The 22680-nt window shown below is 45.1% G+C and overlaps 1 protein-coding gene across 1 annotated transcript in view; it reads right to left on the bottom strand.

Annotated features, from left to right (window-relative positions):
* LRP4 (low density lipoprotein receptor-related protein 4) overlaps positions 1-22680 on the bottom strand; it is a 45710-nt gene that overhangs the window by 5844 nt on the left and 17186 nt on the right. The window contains exons 4-32 of the mRNA XM_009999591.1: positions 22120-22233; positions 21556-21672; positions 18994-19122; positions 18527-18646; positions 18272-18397; positions 14961-15086; positions 14378-14512; positions 14077-14202; positions 12805-13035; positions 12351-12507; positions 11764-11981; positions 11264-11440; positions 10614-10736; positions 9699-9907; positions 8995-9076; positions 8590-8695; positions 7498-7699; positions 6989-7178; positions 6605-6736; positions 5808-5948; positions 4993-5079; positions 4608-4779; positions 4362-4524; positions 3889-4114; positions 2245-2548; positions 1690-1908; positions 1249-1383; positions 927-1035; positions 470-614 (exon numbers count right to left, since the gene is read on the bottom strand). Of these exons, the coding sequence (XP_009997893.1) occupies positions 470-614; positions 927-1035; positions 1249-1383; positions 1690-1908; positions 2245-2548; positions 3889-4114; positions 4362-4524; positions 4608-4779; positions 4993-5079; positions 5808-5948; positions 6605-6736; positions 6989-7178; positions 7498-7699; positions 8590-8695; positions 8995-9076; positions 9699-9907; positions 10614-10736; positions 11264-11440; positions 11764-11981; positions 12351-12507; positions 12805-13035; positions 14077-14202; positions 14378-14512; positions 14961-15086; positions 18272-18397; positions 18527-18646; positions 18994-19122; positions 21556-21672; positions 22120-22233 (4521 nt within the window). The remainder of the gene's footprint in view (positions 1-469; positions 615-926; positions 1036-1248; positions 1384-1689; positions 1909-2244; positions 2549-3888; positions 4115-4361; positions 4525-4607; positions 4780-4992; positions 5080-5807; positions 5949-6604; positions 6737-6988; positions 7179-7497; positions 7700-8589; positions 8696-8994; positions 9077-9698; positions 9908-10613; positions 10737-11263; positions 11441-11763; positions 11982-12350; positions 12508-12804; positions 13036-14076; positions 14203-14377; positions 14513-14960; positions 15087-18271; positions 18398-18526; positions 18647-18993; positions 19123-21555; positions 21673-22119; positions 22234-22680) is intronic.

Raw genomic sequence — 22680 nt, 5'->3', positions numbered from 1 at the left:
ATGTTGCAGGTGACCAGGTAAGAGCTCAGAGCAACAACCTTTTTTCCTGCTCAGCCAGCGATACTTCCTAGAAATCCAGCAAGTTACTACGCTCTGGCACATGCTCTTTATCTGACTACTAAGAAAGTGATGACAATAACCAGACACTGGTAGGATTAGCACAGTCGTGAAAGGAAGGCACTGAGAATCATTAGACAGGAGACCAGTAAACACAGATGTAAAGATTAAAAAACAAAAAGCTCAACATTCTGATTTAACAAAGTGTCAGATCAGCAACACAGAAAGTGACATGTGTTAATCAAAGCTGTAATAGAACACTGTTAAGATGTACTTGACTGAAATGTCACAGGCAGACAAGGAATGTGCCCAGGGAAGAGGCATTAACAGTTTGAGTATAAGGAAGGATGTCAACCTTCCTTGACATCTACAGTAGCACAGTAGCTCCAGATTTCAAAGTCCTCCTACTTACCTGTCTGTCTCTGAGGGGAAACCACAATAATATCCATCAGTCCTTCAACATTAGCTAGAACTGTTTCTTTGTTCCGCCCAGAGTATTTGTCCACTCTCTGGATAGATTTGGTTTGCCAGTCAGTCCAGTATATCCACCTATCCTGCTGCTCAGGGAGAAGAAAAATCACATCCATTAGAATGTTTAGCCACATGGACAGAAGATACCCATAAAAAGCACATCCTGGTGGCAGAAGGCCCCAGACAAAGGCCCTTTCCCTCTTATCATAAAAATTTTGACTGTCTACACCTCACAGGAGTTCAGAAAAACTCGTTTTCTTAGCTCCACAGAAGAGTTAAGTGCTTTCGCCTCAGCCATCTTGATTTCCACAGACTATAATACTTCTCTGCCCCAAGCTCCATTTTCCAAACTCATCAAGACACCAGGGAGAACAGTGGCAGCAGGATAATCTTCTTACCTGTGTCAGAGCAAAGGGATGTGACACGTGGCTGACCAACACTTGCCGTAGCTTCCCATTGAGATCACAACTCTCTATGCGATCAAGATGTGCATCCACCCAATATATCCTGGAGGAACAGGGAAAAAGGTGAGCTTCCACCTATACAATCCCTCTTTACTGCCTAGTCATTCACAAGCCAAGATGGATCAGACAAAAAATAAAATAAAAATCAAGCCTAAACCCACAACGTGACTCCAATAAACCAAGCTAAGAAGGATAAAAAAGAAAAAGTCATTACATCCATTAACACTATGCAAGTATAAGGAAACCTTTCACTGACCTCCTGGTGTCATAATCCAAAGTCAGTCCATTTGGCCATCCTAGGTCAGTATTAATCAGGATTTTACGTTCAGAACCATCCAAGTTTGCCCGTTCAATTTTAGCAATGTGACCCCAATCTGTCCAGAAGAGGTACCTGAAGAGATAAAAGGCAAGTGTGAGAAGAAAAGAACATTTCGTTTAGTCCAATGAAAGTTTTAGCTATGAATTAAACTGCCAGATTTTTCAGGTTCAAAACAGATCATGTGGTCTGCAGCTTGCTTCTCCCAGCTATCTGCCCAACCTTCAAATTCACTGTCTGCCTGATTACATCTCTTACTTGACCCAGCCTTGCTGGTACCTACAGATTCACATGGCACATCTCTTCTTCCTCCCACAACCTTCTCTTCCAATCTGTCTCTGCACAGCCCTTCTCCCTGCCCCACCAATATCCCACACCTACCCCTTCTTGGGAAAGACAGCAATGGCTCGGGGCTCATCCAGACTGTTATTGATCAGCACTTTCCTGGAGCTTCCATCCAGTCTTGCTACTTCTATGGTATTGCGTCCTGTGTCTGTCCAGTAGAGGTTCCTGGCAACCCAGTCCACTGCCAAGCCATCTGTAGTCTTCAGGCCCTGACCAATAACAGTTTCCATGTTGCTGCCATTCAGATCAGACCGTCTGGATGGAAATAAATGACAAATGGCAGTGAGGAATGGGTAGATCCCAGAAAGCCTTCACATCTTCATGTGCGATTCCCATCAACCAGAGAGCTCCTTCATACTGCTGCCTCCTTAATACTTTTTCCCCACAATCTTCAGCAGGTCAAACACACCTTCAGCATTTAGTTCAGTGATACACATGATGCTGTGCACTAAAGATAAGGTTTTAGCAGTGGTGTACTGCCAGCATCTCACTCTCCCTGACTTACTGGCACACTCCACAGCTCACTGTGACACAACCTGCACGAGCAGTTTGATGAGCTGGGCCCTGGCCAAGCAGATGACTGGCACCCACCTGATGACATCAAGAAATACATCTGTGTAGTAAATCTTGCCATCCACACTATCATAGTCTAGAGAAATGACGTTGTTCAGCTCAGGGACAGGTATGTGCACATCTGTGTGGTCACTGGTGTCCAGCGAGATACGGCGGATGGAAGCACGGCTAGAGAAAAGAAGGTACGTCTCTGGCGAAGAGTCACATGTCTGCTCATCTCTCTTCAGCTGGATGCCAGTGGGGCAGGCACAGGAGAAGCCAGTTGGGTGAGGCAAGCAAAGGTGGGAGCAGCCACCATTACGAAATCCACATTTATTGAAGCCTTTAGAAACAGGGAAAGTATAGAGGATCAGTGTGAACCCACAGACCAAAGCTTTATTTTAAAGGCTACATACATGCACAACTTGCTAGCAGCTGAGTTCATCCTTACCATCCCAACCTTGCTGGGAATCTACAGCCCTTCATACAGACACTTCCTCCCTTCCCTCCAAGATTTGTGGTGGGTACAAGCATGGTTGGGCAAGGACAACAGGAAGGCACAGAATATGGAGAAGCACTAAGAGCAAAATCTTGATCAGCATTCCTTACTAATCATAGTTTTCCTATGGAGAAAGCAACACCCAAATGCTGATAGATTCACACAACTGCAGTTTAGCTTTCTTATTGCTTCAAATAGTAATGTGGACAGAAAGAGCCAACCCTGTGGGGAAGCAGCGTGACAACGCACCAGAGGCCAGGCTGACAAAGAAGCTTCTGTTTCAACTTAGCTGCACACAGTGGCAAGTAAACAAAGGCATCAGAGAAGCCTCCTAAAAGTGCCTGACATATTAGGGTCATATCTTTCTTTGTGGTTTGTTTTTTTTTTTCATGAAAAAGAAAAATCACAAACAACCAGCACATATTTACTAGGAGGGGATAAGCCCAGAAGACAGACACAGGGATTGGGAAGAAAACAACAGAGATATGATGGCTAGAGTTTTGGTTAGCTTTAAGTTACATTGTAAAGTTCTACTGTCAAGTCTGATGTTCTGCTCTTAGTACCCACAGGGGAAGCACAGAGTTTTCTGTAGAAGTACATATTGAGGAAATTTCAACAAAACAAAGCAACAACTCCCAGTGAAGAGCAAGGAGGCAAGAGAAGCTCATATATCCAGAGCATAATATAAGGAATGCGATTCTGGCACAGGAGAGTTGGAGAGCAGGATGTATTAAGAGCAACTAAAGAAGCAGAGATTTTGTAGAGCAAAGTGGCAGAAAGGAAGATGAAGCCTGCAATGATTGGGGAAAAAATGACTAAAGCTTGAAATAAGGTTTCAGCAAGTAGCTCAAGAGGAATTAGTGCCTTTTGGAGTTAAAAAAGGGAAACTGTCCAGTGCCAGCAGACTCTGGTGAAGCCTAATAGGGCATGACTCATTCAGACCTCTGAAGAAAGTGGCTCTGCTGTGTGTGAGAATGAGGTTGTCAGTGCAATCCAGTGAAGCAAGTGGGTCAAAATGTATGCAGTAATAAAGAAACACCAGACCTAGGGAGATGGGCAAACAGAGAGAAGTGCAAAAAGAGTTAAGAGTGAAGAAGAAAAGCTGAGAAGCCACTCTATCACTCATGCTTCACCACAAAGGATTCATCTTAATGGCAGCTCTGAAGGGCAGCCGAGCAACTCACCCAGGGGCCGTGCCCTATCAACAGCTTGAATGTCCATGAGGCCAGGCAGGTTTGCCCTCACCAAGATGACATTGGCACCAGTGTCCTTGTCAGCCCTGTGAATGCTGCGAGTTTGCCAGTCAGTCCAATAGATGTAAGAGTCCAGCAAAGTGAGGCCATAGGGGTGTTGCACCGGGGACAGCAGGGTGCGGCGGTTAGCACCATTGAGATCTGCAGCCTCAATCCGCTGAAGGGAGAAGTAAACATCAGCCTCATATTCAAAACATCGATCCTCTTGCCAGCAATTACCATATCAAGTGGGAAACAGAGTATAAGCAAGTCACCTTACTCAAGTCCACCCTCCTCCCCATGGCCCATACTCTCAGAAAAGCTTACGTCCCCCTTGCTCTTTAGAGAGCTTGCTCAACAGCTTTAAAACAGTCTCCAGGCTACCAAAGCCCAATGACAAGCAATGCTGAAGAACAGAATTGAACCTCAGTGTGTGCATCGGCCCAGAGCAGCTGGGACCCAGCCTTATCCACTGCCAGTCCATTAGGCCAGCCCAGGTTGTTGCTGATCAACACCACACGTCCAGAGCCATCCATCCCAGAGCGTTCCAGCTTGGCATTCTCACCCCAGTCTGTCCAGTACATATACCTGGGGAAAAGCCAACAAGTATTACACAAACAGAGGTCAGGAGTCCTGTTCTAACCCCTAGATAGCCTCCTGACAACACTAACCCCATCTCATGGTATAAAGCTATTGCCCGAGGGCTGTCCAGGTTCTGCCAGACCAAGACTTTCCTCATGGAGCCATCGAGGTTGCCCACTTCAATCCTGTTTGTTCCTGTATCTGTCCAATATATCTTCCTGCCAATAGCATCCACAGCCAGCCCATCAGTAGTCATCAGACCTAAGAAAACAGAAAGGTGTATTGGTCACTGTTCATCTTCCCAGCTTAGTCAGGAACTTGTGGTATTCCCCTTGCGCACCTCACCAGCCCTTGCTTTTAGGCTTTGCTTGCCCCTCCACTGAAAATTTAAAGATTATTCTACCAGGGTATCAGAGAATCTCTTTTTTCATGCTGCATGGAGGAAAGAGTCTCCCAGGCTAAAATCTCTCTTACCTGTAGTGATGATGTCCTCAAATTGTGAGCCATCAAGGGCAGCCCGGCTGATTTTCCGTAGGGTGCTGTCTGACCAGTAAACCTTTCCTAGGTGGAAGCAAAAAGAGAAACTTTAAAAAATCCCCCAACAAAATCAAACCAAAACCAACCCCAACAATCAAACAGCAAAATCCTTTAAAAACAGGTCCAGGTCTCTGACTATCAGCTATACTATTGTAAACAGATCTGACTGCACAGGAATAACGGCAGCACAAGACTGTTTAGCTAGAGAGATGAAACAGTACAAATTATCTTGTTCCAATCCTCCTCAAAATATGTAGGAGTACTGGCACTCTAACCTTTACATGAGGCCAGAGAATATGTGACACATGATCAGGTAGTAGTGCAGAGCCCCACATTTGGTTTCTGAAAATGTCCTAGAGGACAGCAATAAGATAATTGACCTTACTGTACAACAGTGGGTTTACATCCAGCACAGTATCAGATATTTAGTATACACAAACAGCCAAAGTCTCATCTCTACTGCTGTAAAAGATGTCAGAAGGAGGAAAGCTTTCTTAAAACCAAAATGCACAGGAACCTCACAAAACTTAGCAGGCTGCTTTTTCCAGCAGCTTGAGCTTCTTGGTTTTCCCATAAGGACATTCCTTTCCTGATTGGAAAGGAGTATTTGCAGTACATACTAGAAAAAAAACATCTCACCCAAATTCACAACCTACAGTAAAATCTGCACTTGGGTCTTTACTCAGACATTTAAATACAAAGTCACTTGTTGCCTTTAAAACAGACAGTCAGCTACACTGAGAAGTTCAGACCTTCATGAGGATCCACTCCAATTGCAATGGTGTTCTTCATGGTGACATTGACTGAGACGACAACATCTGCAAAGTAGGGAATATCCAGAGAGACCATCCGGATGTCAGTCCTTCTGGCAAAGATCAGAAAGCTGGTCATTCCTGCAGAGAGTTGAAAATTCACTGGTATCAACAAGGAAAAAGTTCAATCAACTGCAGGCATAATTTCTTGAACATTCTGGAGGTGTCATACACTTCAGTAGAAAAGGGGAAGCCTCAAGCAGATCTTGGCTTATGGGGAAGCCAAGTGCAAAAGCTTAAATGAGCATTACTGGATGTTTCTTTACATCCAAGTTGAAAAGGAGTACACTCATAGAAGAGTTACTTCTACTAATATGTGTGGGAAATGGGAATTAGGAGTTTTTTCCTGCTAAGGAGAAAAAGTGGATGCACCATGGCCTGAAGCCATGCACAGTCCTCAAAAAGAGGGTTCATGAAAGGAATGTGTACAGACCTATTAAAGAAAATAGCACCTTGTAGTTAAATCTACCTCAAGATTAGGGCAAAAATATGGGAAAAAATGTGGTTTAGCTGCCCATCATATTTTCAAGAAAAATGTCTTCTGCATCAATCCAATTATCAGTAAGTTTCTTCAGGGTAATCCCCACTCGAATTGAAGATACAGGCATCAAACAGTGTTTTTTTTTAAAGGGTAAAGCAGAAAACCATATAAAAGTGAACTTTGTTTTCTAACAAGGCAGGAGCAAAATGTAGCTGTGATACAGAACAGCAACACAGACCCTACAAAAAGGACTCACCAGGGGAGCAAGTCTTGCCATCAGATTGCAGGTTGATTCCAGTGGGACAGGTACAGCTGTAACCTTTGGGAAGTGGTGCCAAAAGGCACAAGTGACTGCAGCCTCCGTTGTTAACTTCACACGCTGTTTTTACTATAGGAAAGAGGATGAGAAATCCTTAAGACAATAGCACAGGCAAAAGAAAAGGGGTGCAATGGCTGTAGAAATGCATTCTAGAATGCTATTAAACACCAAGCCAAGAATTATTCTTATGCTCTCATATTCCACCTAGAGACTTAAGGCATTGAAGACTGACAGACAGGTCAGCTCCTTACAGGAGAGCTGTGCCACATACCAGAGCCTGAGCAAGCTCTCAGCTCAGTGTGGTTGGGGCGAGCTCTGTACCTGGTGGCCTGTGTCGGTGGAAAACATGAATATCCATAAGATTCTCCAGATTGTCCTGCAGTGTTTCCCGAGCCTGTCCAGTCCTTCTATCTGCGCTCTGGATGCTTTTGGCCTGCCAGTCTGTCCAGTAGATTCTCTCGCCATAAAGAGTAAGTCCAAAGGGGTGAGGCAGATTGCTCCCAATCAGCACCTGGTTGGATTACCCCCAACCCCCCCCAAAAAATTACTAAGAAGTCACTAAAAGAAGAAGGCTTTCCTTGCCCCCTCTCAACATCATAATGTACAGTCACAGCAAAAGGAGAGTGACGGGGCAACATTAGCCCTCAAAAGGAGGTTCCCTCTCAGACAATTTGGAAGGGAAAGGGAGCTCTTCTCTCCCAGTGAAAGTAGCTCAGCATGTCTTGATTTGGATATTTCACTTTCAAATGGAAAGAGAGGCAGGTGTATTCAGCACTCTAGGATTTACACTTCAGGCTCCCTGACTCCCTCCTTGAAGACAGCTTCCTTACCTTCCTGTGGCTTCCATCCAGACTGGCATACTCGATGGTCTTCATGCCTGCATCTGCCCAGTACAGCCGCTGTGACTCGTAGTCAATGGCCAAGCCATTAGGCCATGTCAGGTTGGAGGAAATGATCACCAAGCGGTTTGAGGCATCCATACCAGCACGCTCAATTTTTGGACTAGCTCCCCAGTCAGTCCAGTACATGAACCTGAACACAAGCCCAGACAGAAGTGAATGCCTGCACTCCTGCACTACCACTATGGTCAGGCACTGTTACAGAGGAGCAAGACAGCCTGGTGCCTTCAGGGCCCAGCAGAAAGCAGCATTAGACTAATACTGTACTTGTGTCCAGCATTGGGTTCCTAAGATAACACTCCAACTGGTATACCTTCTACTGCTTATGAGCTGGCCTAATTACAACATGGAGAAAAAGTTCAAGACAATTGCTCAAAGCCTGAAACTTAACCAGTTATTTACCAGTCTCCACCAGTGGTCTTTATACTTTTGCTGCATGGATCTTCCAGTAATCTACTCAAAGAAAGTATAGCACACTTATTCAGGATCTTCAGCACTCCTAAAGCAATGGCCAGCAAGCCAATCCACTCTATCTCCAGTCTTAGGATTCAAGAGCAAAATCCATTATTGTAACATTTTTTTTCTGTTACTCAGATTTGCTTTCCATGGCACAGCTGATCTCTCACACACGTGCCACTAATGTCACAGCCTGTAGGAGATCAGCAGTAATTGACTCGAGAAGATCCTTCTCACTGAACTCTGGTTCAGAGAGCTTGAATACAACCTTAACACAGATGTGAAATTAAGAAATAGAGAAGATCTAGATGGTCTCATTATCGGTGGCTATTATAGGATAAACAAATGAAAACACCTGCCAGCTCTTGCCAGCTCTACAGCACAAAAGGTAATTATCCATGCTTATCTTGTTCCACTAGCATCCAAAATCAGGTCTCTAATTTCAGTCTTTGGCAGGACGTAGAACAGTGGCACCAGAGAGAAAGACAATCGCACAAAACCAAAGAACCCAAATATTGTTAGAAATACAAGAATTGTCATGTCATGCTAGAAGAAAGAATCTCTCACCCTCCAACAGGGTCCACCACAATATCTCTAGGTCTGTCTAGGTTCTCCCAGACTAGAACAGTTCTCATGGCCCCATCTGTGTTGGAGACCTCTATCCGATCTGTTCCTACAAAAATCAAGAGACAGAGTAAGAAAGAGATCAAAGACCTCTGGAATCCCAAGAGCTAAGGCTAAAAACATCCATACAACAATGCATTCTTTCCCTCCATCCATCTCTGTTCATAGCTGGAAGATAGGTAAGAAATGTGGCTCAAAGCACCATGAAATGAAACTCCATTTTTTGCTAGACAGAAACAGACAAATTTACACCGAGACAGATAGAACTACCCAGCTACCCAGCTGTTTTTCAGTTTTCATGACTAATAAGGAAGAGAGAAGCCTAGGTAAAGCAGAGGATCCCAGTACCTGCATCAGTCCAGTATAGCTTGTTGGTGACCCAATCAATTGCCAGTCCAGCCGGACTTTCCAAGCTGGTGTCCACCACAACCTAAACAAAAAGAAAAAACCTTAGTGAGATTAGACCTTAGGGAGAAAGCACTTGTCCAATTCACTATCCATTCACAATCAGCATTAACTTTCAAAAGGCAAAAGCTCAAGCTGAGCTACACCATACAAGAGAGAACAGTTAGGGTTTAAATTTCAAAAAAAGCCTTACATCTGGAGAAACATCTATTTATTGTTTCTGTTCAAAGTGCAACTACAAACCTTGAACTCTGTTCCCCTTTTTTATGGCAACATTAGCCTAAGAATATGTGCAAAAAGCATTTCAAAGGACTGTGGCTCTTCTTCCAACTGTAGTACATAACAGAGGATTTAATACTTTTTCCTTTTGGATTTTAGGGCTACAACAAATGTACTGACCACAGCTACCAAATCAACAAGCTTTGTGTCCCAATTCAAGGCTTTCCATACAAGCAGGAACATACACTTAACTTGTGTATCCAGTGTTCAGTGATCTCATGGCTCTTATGTGCCAGAACTAGGGAAAATAATAATAAGTTCAGCACGAAATGCAGCTCCTTAGAAGGCCAGTGTATCCCAGTGGCTTCAAGTCTGGCATTCAAGGATTCTCCTGGCTAGACAACCTCCACACATAGTTAACATTGTACCTCTTGGCTCGATCCATCCCATTTTGCTCGGCTGATTGAATCGGTGCTAACATCTGTCCAGTAGACATAGTCATCCTTTGAGTCCCAGTCCAGAGCCACAGCACTACGGACATCAGCAAGGGGGATGACATCATCTGACAGGTCATCTGTGTCAAAGCTGATCCGACGGATGTCCATCCTTCGGGCAAAAAGCAGGAACTTGTCAAGACCTGATCAAAGGTCGAAAGGTCTTCTTTTAATTTCTCTAAGTTCAACAACACAGTGATAGACACACACAATTCCCTGCTATATCCAACCTTAACCACTTACATAATCTCTCACTGGCAGGTCATAGCCCAGGACCTTACTGGTAGCAAAATACCACTGAGGGGGATGAGTGGGCAAGGGGGAACAGAGTAGTAGGGAGTTGTCTCCTGGAGCTAACCTATGCTGGGGGAACAAAGCCAACCGTATTCTTCAAAGAATGGCACAGACCTCCCTCCAAATCAAGTAGCTAATTGAGAATAGCTCTTGAAAATCTAGGAGACAGTTGGCCTAGTTCTTCTACATGGTTGCAAACCCGGAGAAACTGTGGCAATTAAGAGGACTGAACTCACTGACTCAACTCCTATGGGAGTTTTACAGAAACAATCAGCTGTGACAGGTAGCATGAAACCAACACCACCCTGAAATAAGGACCCAAGGATGGAGTTTCTCTGTATTCCCACCCATCAAGCCTAGCAAGCACAACAGGAATGTAGAACAGTGGAATGCATCAAAAAAGTGAAGCATCCTCTAGCAGGGCCCTTAATAACACTAACTCGGTCCATCCAGCTGCATCTCCTTGGAAGGAACTGCTGCTGCTTACTCCCATTACCAACCCTCTGCCACCCACTTAGCATCTGAGCATGCAGGCTGTGGTCCCACCTCACTTACTCTGGGCACAGGCATGGCTGCTGGTCTTGCGGAAGCCAGTGGGGCAGGCACAGGTGTAATCCTTGCTGCTTGGCAGGCAGAGGTGAGTACAGCCCCCATTGTTGGCCCCACAACGGTTTCTCCCTGCTCAAGTAGCCAAAGACAAAAACAACCACGCATAAAGCAAAGAGTAAAGGAAAGAGAAAAAATACCAGCTGAGGTGTCAAGACTCACATGGATAAGATAACTTGTCTACCCTGAAGTTGATTGAGAATAAGGAAATGTACAAACTAAAGCACTTACTCCATTTGTAGGGCTTAATTTAAAATTAAACATTTAACTCAATCCACTTCTAGAGCAGATTATGGCAATTGAAAAGATATAAGGAAGGTGTCATTATTAGTGCCCACTAAGAATTTTTCCCCCCTCCCGAAAAGCTCTTTGCCTAAATAAGCCTCAAGCATTTCCTACGGAAAAGGCAGCAGGGGGAGCTGCGGTAACACCAAACACCAGGTTACAGGGCTGCGGGACCTCAACTGAACTGCTCTGGATGGAGGGATTAGATGTGTCAGTATGCTGGCTTCAGGCTTGTCATCTCCCTGCTTCACAGCGTGGTGGGTGGCAGAAGGTCTTCTAGCGGCTCAAATGGGTTCTACCCTCTCTGCAGTTACCTGCTGGCTGGCGCTGAGGATGCAGTGTGTGGATGTCCATAGGGAAGTGGAGTTTATTGCGGATGATCTCCTGGTTCTTGCCTGTGAATTTGTTGGCACTGTTGATGCTCTTGGTGTGCCAGTCTGTCCAGTACAAACTGTCCTCAAACACAGTGATAGCAAATGGATGTGGGAGGCCTGCAATATACATCCAATACAGGGATATAATCAGCAACAACAGAACCCAGGCTAGCAGGGAGAAAACGGAAAGCTCTGCCTGTTGCCCCTTGGACCTTGCCACAGTCAAACTGCTGAAATCCACTTTGCACTAATGTAACAGACAATTGCTTTTTCTTGTCCACTGAAGACTGAGTAGCAAACCCCATCTCTCACAGCCAGCAGAATTCATCATGAGAGGAGACAAGAACAGAAGCAGAGCCAGTGGCTCTGAAACTCAGAGTAGCACTGTGCTACTCCATTTATTGCAGAGAGCGCTCCCTGTGTGTAGCCCTGTTACTTACCTTGGCTAATAACAGCTTTCCTGTTCTGCCCATCAAGGTCAGCCCTCTCAATGACATGATGTTTGGCATCCACCCAGTACATTCGATGTCCTGCATAGTCAATGGTCAGTCCATTGGGCCAGAAGAGGTGTGTATCCGCAATGATGCGCCGATTAGAGCCATCCATGTTGGAATACTCAATACGGGGAGTGTTGCCCCAGTCAGTCCAGTAGATAGTGCTGGACAAAGGAGGAAGAGAAAAGCTAGGAAACTTGTGTCCCACTTAATCCTCCCAGCACCACACCCTATCAGGACAAAACAGTATCGGTCCTGTGCCTTAGAGCATGAGATTGGGTCACAGCCATGAAGGAAGTGACAGCCTACATACAGCACATTCACCAGCACATTCAGGCTGGTGAAACCTGAAGCACCCAGAACAGGAAGATTAAGGCTCTGAAAGCTCCCAGCATTGCCAGGGTCCCCATATTGGCAGTACCAAGTGAAGGCTTGAACCCAGAGGCAGCCTTTGTGACCAAGGATGGAGTTTTCAATGTTTGCCTTGAAGCAGTTGCATGGAGGGCTCACTGGGGTCCTATGTTTTCACTCACCCCTCCATAGGATGTAGGGCAATTGCTCGAGGCTTCTCCAGATTCTGCCACAAAAGCACTTTCCTGTGAGTGCCATCCAAGTTTGCTACTTCAATTCGAGATGTCCCAGAGTCTGTCCAGTATAATTTGTCATGGATCCAGTCAATAGCAAGTCCACCTGTCTCCAGGGAAGAATGAAGCACAGAATCAACCCAGGAGCAGGATCTGCTGAGAAAAATGGTTCCTTTTCCCTCCCTGCCTCACAAGAGGCCCAGTTCAGTCCCCCTGTCTCTTTCCCCATCAGCCAAGTTCAAGGGGGACATTGATCTCACACCCATTCCATCCAACCCATCCCCCTTGCTCAGGGAGATGCACTCTATCTTGACTGCCAGGTACTTACTCTTCTCCACTCACCCACCCCTATTCTCACACCATGGTCAGCCCCCAGGCTTTTGCATTCTTGGTGATGACGCACCTGGACTCTCCAGCCCTGTAGAAACCACCTCTTCCACATTGCTGCCATTCAGATTGGCCCTCATGATGCGATCGAGAGTGACATCAGACCAAAACACCAGCTCCTTGCTGTGGTGGAAGTCAAGGGCAATGGCATTTTCCAGGTTGTTGAGGAGCAGCGTATACTCCGAGCGATGAGGCAACACTTGTCGGATATCAATTCGATTGGCAAAGAGCAGCACTGGCTCTGGGCCTGTGTATACATAGGAAGACAGCATTAGAGGACTTTGACTGTACTCTCCCTTTGCACCAAGTCCCAGAACATAGTTTTGCAGTACTGGGAGCAAGAAATCAACTCCCAAGTGCAAAACAGTTCAGAGAGATGTTTTCACATCCTCCATACACAGTCCTAGCTCAAAGGTGAGAAAGTCTAAAACCTTTTGGCAAACATCCACTCAGCAAAAAGCGATTGTTCCAGATCCCATCTACGCCTGCCTCACCTAAACCCCTGAAACCATGCCACTGGGCAGCCACTTGGCAGTTAGACTATAGCTTCCTTTTCCTATAGTCATCTCCTAGTCAAACACATACATAGGGTCTACCACATCTGCTACCACAGACAAAACACAGTGAAATCTGCCTCAGCCAGATATAAAGTCAACGGGTACTTTCACTGCAGAGAAAAAAAAAGGAAAGAAAAAAAAGCAAACAAACAAGAAAGAAAGGCAATACCTATATCCTTTCAGGGTTTTATCAGGGGAAATAACTCAATCCTTTTTCTTCACATCAAATTTCTATTTCCTCCACTCCTACATCAGAGGAGTTGAGGACTAAGATTGAACAAGTGTCTAGATGCCCTTAAAAACCAACAGATGTCCATACAGCAGGCACTCACAGCATTCAGGACTGGTGCCCAGCATCAAGGGCCAACCCACAAGGAGGTTAGACACAACCTCACTGACTTGAAAGGTTAAGACACTTCCTGAACAGAGATAGAGGCAGGCAGCTGTTTTTGTCCCAGAGTCTGGGTCACCAGAAATTACAGGGAACTAGGAAAAGAAAGCAAGAGCTGTCCTGGTAGCAGGGAAATAGTGAAATATCTCTCCAAGGTCAAAATCACACAGAATTTTCACAGGTATTCACCAACAACCTGGGCATCTCTCATACAAATACAGGTACTTCCTCACATATTGGCTTAGTGAACAGCATAATGCTGCCAGTGAAGCACTGGAGACAAAATCATGAGAAATGGATGAGCACACACACACCAGAATAAGGCAGAACTCCTTTTTACCCAGAGCTTTGCAGCTACGCTTGTCAGGTCGCAGCTCGTAGCCTTGCTCACACCAGCACTGGAAGCCACCTTCACTGTTGGTACAGCCTTGGCTGCAGTAACCTTCTTCAGCACATTCATTCACGTCTGCATGGTACACACAAAGGGAAGCAGAGAAAGTTACCATTATATCACCTGCAAGCCAGGCAATCTCCCTGATAGCTTCCCATCTGCTTTCATGCTCCTATTTGCACCCTACCTTAGCCATCAACTTCAAGCACGTCAAAGCAGCAGGGAGGAGGCTACTGCTCCAAAAACCCACCTTGGCATGATCGGCCATCTTCCAGGAGCCTGTAACCTGTATGGCAGGTGCACTGCACCATCCCTCGTACCATCTGGCACTTCTGAGCACAGCCACCATTGTTGACACTGCAGTTCTCCTCCCCTGTTCGTGGACCTGCAAAAGGAACACGTGAAGATAACTGAGCTGAAACCACAAGGCAGCTGCTTGTGTCCTCAGCTGTTAGGCAGCCGTCGCCCATCAGAACAGGCTGAGCAAGAAGGGGAGGACACAGGCTGTGCTGGAAGCTGCTTCTTTACCATCAGAACTCTACCCTGCAGGCCACAAGTAAAGAAGACAACAAAGAGCAGAATAATATGCTTTTAGGATTCACTATCTCTGCAGACAAACTTTGATACCTGAGATCATAATCTGCTCCCTATTATTCCTTGTCTGCAGCATATAATTGGCAAAACCACCAAGGCCTTTTTCCTCAGTTTTCAGCTCTCACCCATTATCACTGCCCAGGCTTTCTTCCTTAGTCACATCCTTCAGCAGCTCCAGATAAACTCCCACACATCACTGGGCCTTCTTTTATGTTTAAGGCTGAACTTGGAGGACTTACGGCAGTTTTGATGTGGGCTCTCATCGCTGCCATCCCCGCAATCATTTGCTCCATTGCACAGCTTCCTCTGGCCAATACAACGCCCGTTCCCACACAGGAACTGGTCTGGGGCACACTGAGGAGTCCCTGCAATAGAAGAAGGGGTGAGTAAGCACATCACAGCACACTGATGAAACAACAGTCACGGTGAAGAGAAGGATGCAGCACATTTTCTAAGATTGGTTACAAACTTCACATACAAGTACAAATCCATTACTTCCTCTTTCACTGAAATCAGCTCATCTTGCACTTCTTAGTGTTCCACATATCTTCATGCTGATTAGGAGGCCTGTGAACTCTCCTGCAGACTGAGTCCAATGTTGCTTTATTGGGAAGTTCAGCTATTTAGTTTCTCTCAGAATGCCTGGAAGGTCCTGGCTTAGTTCCCTTTCGTTCCAGATTCCAGAATCCTATTCAGCATGTAGATGAGAGGAATAGGTTCTTCATTTTAATCATCTGATATGTCACTCCAGCACAGCTATGGATCTTAAACTTGCCTAGGAATGAGCGTCCTGTCCAGACCTAACTGCACTGTGACAGACCCGAGTAAGATTTACATGCATCCTTGAAATCTGACCTCAGGCAACAGGATTTCACACAAGCTACACGCTTCAACTTCTGCTGTTGGCAGGGAGAGTCTACAGAATTCTTTTAAGTAAAGTAATACTAATTGTAGGGATTTTGCCAATCTGATTGTTTCTTCAGCAATATCTGCACTGTCCAGTCGCCTTTTGTTTCTTGAACCTCTTAAGCTGACTTGGCGGTTTCCAAATCATCACCCTCTGATAATCTTAGGGAGACAACAGGACAATACAGCTATGAGCAAAGAAACAATTAGATTGGCTAACTGCCTGTAAGCAGCATGGAAAAGGGTAGTTGGGAGATTAACAACAAGTACAAATAAGAACTAGCAGACACATTAACTGGGAATCTAAAACCAAATCACATGCAGATCTATTTTTCAGAGCCCAGGAATGCTTTATATTAAGGATTCTGAAACTTGGACTGCATTTGTCATATCAAGGATCCTTACATCAGCTGATCTCCTAGTATTCTAGGAATCTTTCCTCTATGGCCAATAAAAATATAATTCTGCTCTAAATCCAAGAGGTGACAGCGTATTTTAACTCATGCTGCAGACGTTGAGACAGCACTCTATTTTGCTTAGATAAGCAACTACACATTCTTGGAAGCTCCAAGTTGATTTTTACCTGCTGACTATCACCATCAACCTAATGCAGAACTGCACAATTAACCTTACAGTGGCAACAGCTGTTCTCAATCACCTTGGGTTTGGTTTGAGTTGAAGAGGTTGAATTTCAGTGGTTCTGGAAGTTTTACTTGGCTTCTGGGTGGCAACTGTTCTTTCAATGCCTCTAAATAACTTTATTATTGGGATGAGGAAACAGAGTTACTGGCTTCTCTTTAAGTACAATTGCTTTTCCAGGATCACCACCATTTCCTGCCCACTGGTGGTTGTGACAGCTGACCAGTCTAGAACAGCTGCTGTCAATTTGGCTACAAAGTGTGTCTTTCCAGGTCTTCTGAGCTCAGCTGTCCTTGTAGAACACCCACTCTCCCTTCCTCAACAGGCCTAGACAAGGGGTGCAGTTTCACAAATCCCATTCGTCATCCCTAAACCCATTATTTAAAATACACTTATCCAGAAAGGTCAGTGTGCACAGCTGGGCTCCACTCACTGGGATGAACTCATGGGCCAGTACACACTATTCTTCAACTAGGCCTACAGACACTCTGAAGGATTTAAGGAAAAGAGAAGATTCTAGACATTCCTTAAATCCTACCATACCACTGGGGTCTGTTGAAACTCTCCTCTTCTCCATAACCACTATTATATAAAAGAATGGCTAGATGCAAAATGTGTACTAGAGACAGACTCCTGAGCAAATTCCTAAGGGGGAAGATGACACCCTTAACCTCTAAAACAAAGACTTTATCCTTCCTTTCCACAAAATGCCCTTTTTGATTCCACTGCCTGCTAGAATTGCTTGGCAATTTCATAAGGCAACATGAAAGCTATCTAGAAGGCAACTTTGCACACTGTTAATGTTTCCAAATCTGAATGGAATAATCTCAGAGCTCTGTGGTAATTCATAGACTACGGACAGGACAGGAAGATACACGGATCTGATATTTGACCAGAAAACACCATAATGTAAATTGGTTTAAGCACACCAGACCTGCACCTGTTTGCAAGCATCTAGTCTATTGTGACAGATGCACTTGACCCCTTAACCAAACTAAGGCTAGTTTGGTACAGGTTCCAAAGGAGATAAAGGCCTGAGCCATAGATGGGACAAAGAATTCCTCTGAAACTCACAAAGCAGCAGTCATTGATGCATGTGAGCTTGGAACACCAATCATGTGAATGATGCATGAATAGCAGGTAGCTTTTCCAAGACTCATTTATCAGGGAAGAAAGAAAGATGTGAGTGCAAGGAGCCTCAGGCATACCTTTCCCATCACATGTAACTTGACTATGAGCCAACCCCTTTGTTCCATATATATGACAGCCTGAGTAAGCCTTCTTTGAGCTCTCCCTGCTAGACAAAGTGGCTGCATGGCAGCAATCTCACCTTAAGCTGGGACACTTCTCAAGGCTGTTCCTTGAGGCAGAGACACCTTTTACCAATGGCAGATCTTTGGTAAGTGACTGACAGCATGCTGAACTAATAACTAATGAAACACTACTAATTCATGGAGCTATCAAATACCAATTGTTATAAACTTTGTACAGATAATTCCATTAGACACAAACCATTGTCCAAGCCCAAGACTAAGGTTAGACCTAGCAGCACCTAAGCTCTATCAGGGGTTTAGAAAGCAAGGGGTCCACTCTGAACATCATGACTCAATGGGAGGATCTTCCTTACCCTTCTGTGTCTCCAGTCTCTGTGGGAATCCTTTTAACTCAAGTCCAACTCAATTTTCCTTTGTGTGTTTTTTTCCATACTGTAATCAATAAGGTGAACTTAGCCATGGAACTTACTTAACCCTGGTAAACTACTGTTATATTTTGTTAATTTCCATCAAATGTATTGAACTTTGACAAATCATTATCTTTACCTCAAGAAAACATATTGCTGCTTCTTTCTTTTGAATGAGGTGCATTCCACTCATTTTCAACACCTATCTTGGGAAACAATGGAAACTCAAGGCTGAACTCTGTGAAGCAATCCAAAAGGGACTTCACTACCCATTACCTTCAGGATGGAAACGTTAGCTATAAGTGGCAAGACAGCAGGCCTAACCTGTGTTCTCACAGCTCTCCTCATCACTGTTGTCAGAGCAGTCATCTTCCCCATCACAGCGCCAGGACAGACGGACACAGCGTCCTGATTTACAGCGGAACTGGTCAGCTGTGCACATAGATGTAGCTGAGGGACCAAAAAAAGAACATTAGATGAGCAAGAAGGACCAGAAGAGATCCAATTCCAAAGTTAACAGCCAAAACACTCTTTTACATCCACAGAAACTGAACACTTCCACCAGTTCCCAGCACTCACTGCAGTTCCTCTCATCTGACTGGTCATCACAGTCGAAGTCTCCATCACACCTCCAGCCAGCATTAATGCACAAGCCACTGTTGCACATGAACTCTCCAGAGCGACAAGGCTGGTGAGACGCTGCAGAGATGGTCAAGAACATAAAGAGCCAACTCAGACCAATGCAACTTTCCCAAAGCCCCTCAGCACAACCCTTACACTCTACTACTGTGGAAATTGGTCCTGAATAGACTCCTCCTGGAAACTGCTTTAATTCCCATAAATAGAACTGTGTTGACTACATAGTTCCCATCACTATGCTCACTTTCCTGAGTAGAAAAAATAAAAAATAAAGTAAAATGAAAGAGCCAGCTTATGTGTAAACAGTTAGATTGCTGTCTACACTGGAACTCCTCTCCAGCCAGTAAGATCCATTTAGGGTTGTAACTCAGATGCTTGGCCCAGTATATCATCCTGCACTAACTTACAGCAGTCAGACTCATCAGACCAGTCCCCGCAGTCATCATCACCATCACAGTGGTAGATGTCCAAGATGCAGCGTCCATACGCACACTGGAACTCCTCCAAGCTGCAGGTGGCAGCTGGAACATCTGATGCTAACAAGGGAATCAAAGAAAAAAAATGCCTGAGGTAACAAAACACAATCTGGTTGAGATACAACCTTCCCAGTCTAATGGCAGACTAGCAAGTATTCAATGGAAAGGTGTTGGAAATTACTAGCCATCACTGCATATCTCTGCGTAACTTGTAGTACTGAAGGGAACCTGAACGCTGTCTGTGCTTCACTGAGGGGCAGGTTAAACCTATGTAGAAAGACACCCATGCAGACAATGCACCAAAAAGAAATGTTCATATTTTTTTTAATTACATAGAATGCTAGTCTGTAAACACAAACTTTTCAAGGGCCATTAAGTGTTAGAGGATGAAACTAATATAAAGAACGAAGGGTTGATGGTAAAGAAATAAAAAGGATCCAAGGGCGTCACCTTCTGTCTTACGTTTGAGACACTGTCTTAGTACCCTCCAGAAAGTGTTTGATTTATTTATTAAACCTGAAAAAGGTAGCTCCAAAAAAAAGATAGAAAAATAGAGATATCCTTTGGGATTAAGGATTGAAGCATACCAAATGGCAAGGTTAAAGTATAGAATGATTCCTTTAAAACATTAATAAAAATAAATACTTGAAGACCAAAGGAAGCAGGCAAGCAGCAAGGTGCCCAGGGCTGCACCTGACCTTCGAGGATTTCCCCTCCCTTTCCTCCAAGTTGTCCCCAAAACAAATCATGCCTTATCAGTAAGGAGCACTGCCAGACAGATGACCCTGGGCAAAGGCAAACAAACTGATAGCCAAGGGTTTGCCCACTGTTCTCTGTTCAACAGCACACCATGTGGGAAGTAATGGAAAATATTTTGCATCCCACTCAACAGAATCTGACACCTCTTCTCATACTGTCCAGAGAATGAACTGCATGTTTCAGACGTATGCGTCCTCCAACTGAGGAGGTCTGAAAATAAATCCATTAAACAAAAAGGAAAAGAAAGACTGACAGTCTGGCAAGTGAACTACTCCTGCCTTTCCAACCTGAAGCAGTGGGCACACACCTTTAGTTCAGTGAGTATCCAGTGGCTGAATACTAAAATGTGTCCTAACGTGCCTCACCAAAGGAGCGTGAAAGGAGTATTTGGGTCTCCTTGAGGAGAAAATTAAGTCAGTGACTTAAATTCATATATAGCATCAATTATAACACACACTCCTCCAAAAGAAACACACATGCAAAAAGACCAAACACACAAAAAAGAACAGTGTAGTTCCACCTTGTCCTAGATGAATAACAAGAAGGGTTGGAGATAAGGAAAAGATGACAAGAACACAAAGGAAGATAAGAGAAAGGGAGGTAGCCAAACTGAGCTTCTTAGTGAGTTACTTAAAATGCCATGTAAAGGCAAGTGCCAGTCAGGACTGAAGAATTCCAGCTCAGAGAAGCAGGGGCACCAGTTTTGGGTGTCTCCCCACTCCCACAGGAAGCAAGGTTGAAACACGTCCCCTCCTTCCCAAGGGCCTATTCACTGCCTGCAGGGAAGCGATAGGCAAGGGAGTGAGAAAGGGAAAGGGTGAAAGGAGAGAGAGACTGACTTCCTCTTAGAGCCCTTCCCTGGCTTAGAAATGTTTGCAGCCCGTGGCTCCCTGCCAACTCTCATTATCTGGAGAGATAAAAGACAACTCCCCCATGCATCCACTCCCCCTGCCCTTCAGGAGCTGGCGGCCCTGATCCCCCTCCCAGAGCCTTTTGAAGTTTCCTGCTATCTAGAGCAAATTCTGCAAAATGCCTTTGAGAACAGGGTGGGGGAAGGGGCCACTGCAACTTCCACAGACACTGACAGTGCTCACAGAGACAGAAGAGGAGCTGTGAGGGTTAGAAAGGTACATAATAGACCCCCTGTCCCACTTGCTGCAACCTGTGAAGGTGGCAGAGAAAGCAACTGTTGTGGGTTCTCACTGCCCCCCTTCCCCACTAGTCACTTTTCGGACAAAATGCTGCATAAAGCATCTGAGTGAGAAAGGCTGGTCAGGCAGGGAGCCCCCACAGTGTGCCAGCTGGGGATGTGCAATCCCTGAGGATGCTGCCAGTGGGCAGAGCCCCCTGTCCCAAAATTGCAGGCAGGAATCAGACAAGAGGAAAAAGAAGGGAATAGCTTTCTCCCCATCCTCCTTGCCCTCCAACTCCTAGAGTTTTATATAGAGCTGTACTCAGTAAAGCTTAACCCTCCTGCTCTGATTCAAGGTCACACTGCCATGGGAAGGAACAGAGAAGCAGCCAGGTAGAAATGTAGTATTGCCTGTGACGTAACACCAGAGATAGACCATTCTCTTGTGCCCTCTGGGGTAGGCAACAGAAAGCAGCACAGCTGCCAGTACAGGCAGCACTAACTTGTTTTTGATCTCTGCTTCAGAAAACATGCTGAGCCCCAGGACAGCAGCAGGTCCAGAGTGCTATTTCCTGTGGTTACAAAGCAAGGAGAACACTTACGGCAGTTCTCCTCATCTGAGCCATCTTTGCAGTCTGTGTCACCATCGCAGAACCAGTGCTCAGCTATGCAGCTGCCATCACTGCAACGAAACTCCTTCTCTGAGCACTTCCTCATATCTGCAGAGACAGCAATGCAGACAAAGCCTTGGCTTTTCTCAAAGAACCCAGGAAACAACAGCACCATCCTTCTGAAGCTCCTAGGTTGCCCACAAACAAGGTTGCTCATTAAACCATACACACCCAGGCCATGCACTGCCTGAGTAAAACCATCATTGGTCATTTAACTGACACAGAGTGCTGGATTCTAAAGAAATCCACCAGACTTCACAATGGCATGTCAAGGAATAACAGGTCCCAAGTGATTTTTTTGCCTGGCAGGTAAGCCACACAGCCTGACATCCCAAGCAGCCAGCCTGGGGAATGGAATATCCCACAAACCCAGCCCAGAGAACTCAGCTGCAAGCATTTGTATGCTTAGGGGATCCTAGAACTGCACAGGTTGAAGTCTGAGCAACCCCTTTTAAAGCTCTAACAGGGCAATATTCATAGGACCACCTTACTCACCACACTGCTCATCACTGTTGTCGCCACAGTCATTGTCACCATCACAGTGCCAGAGGCTGCGGATGCAGTATCCATTCTGACATGAGAACTCATCTTCCTCACACTCCCGTGGAGCTGCAGGGACATAAATGAGATAAGGTGAAGGCAAAGCAAGAATTACCTTGCAGAACACAAAATCTGTGACATTACAAATCAAGAAACACCATCCTCCAAGGACTCTGCAGTGTTTGCAGGTTGATTTTCCTTTCCCCAACAATACCCAGAGGGCCACTGTGAGATTTCTTGAGTGTGTCTCTTCCACTCCATCTACAAGTACAGCAGGCTCTAAAATTGGAGAACACAGGTTGGAGAAAGTACCTGGAACAGAGAGATGGAGCCACCCACCATACACTGGTATTCTAGCACAGACCCAAAGACTGTCCAGGCCTCTTTTTAAAGGAATGAATAGGCCCTAGCATTATCTAACAAATAATTGCTGGTAGAATTATATCTCCACCTTCTTTTCACAACAATGCCAAAGCTATCTTCAAAGGAAAGGAAATGATAATGAAAAGGGAAAGA

This window comes from Chaetura pelagica, unplaced genomic scaffold (assembly GCF_000747805.2).
Source record: "Chaetura pelagica isolate M959 unplaced genomic scaffold, ChaPel_1.0 scaffold55, whole genome shotgun sequence".
Taxonomy (NCBI): domain Eukaryota; kingdom Metazoa; phylum Chordata; class Aves; order Apodiformes; family Apodidae; genus Chaetura; species Chaetura pelagica.
This window is presented reverse-complemented; position numbering and strand designations above follow the sequence as displayed.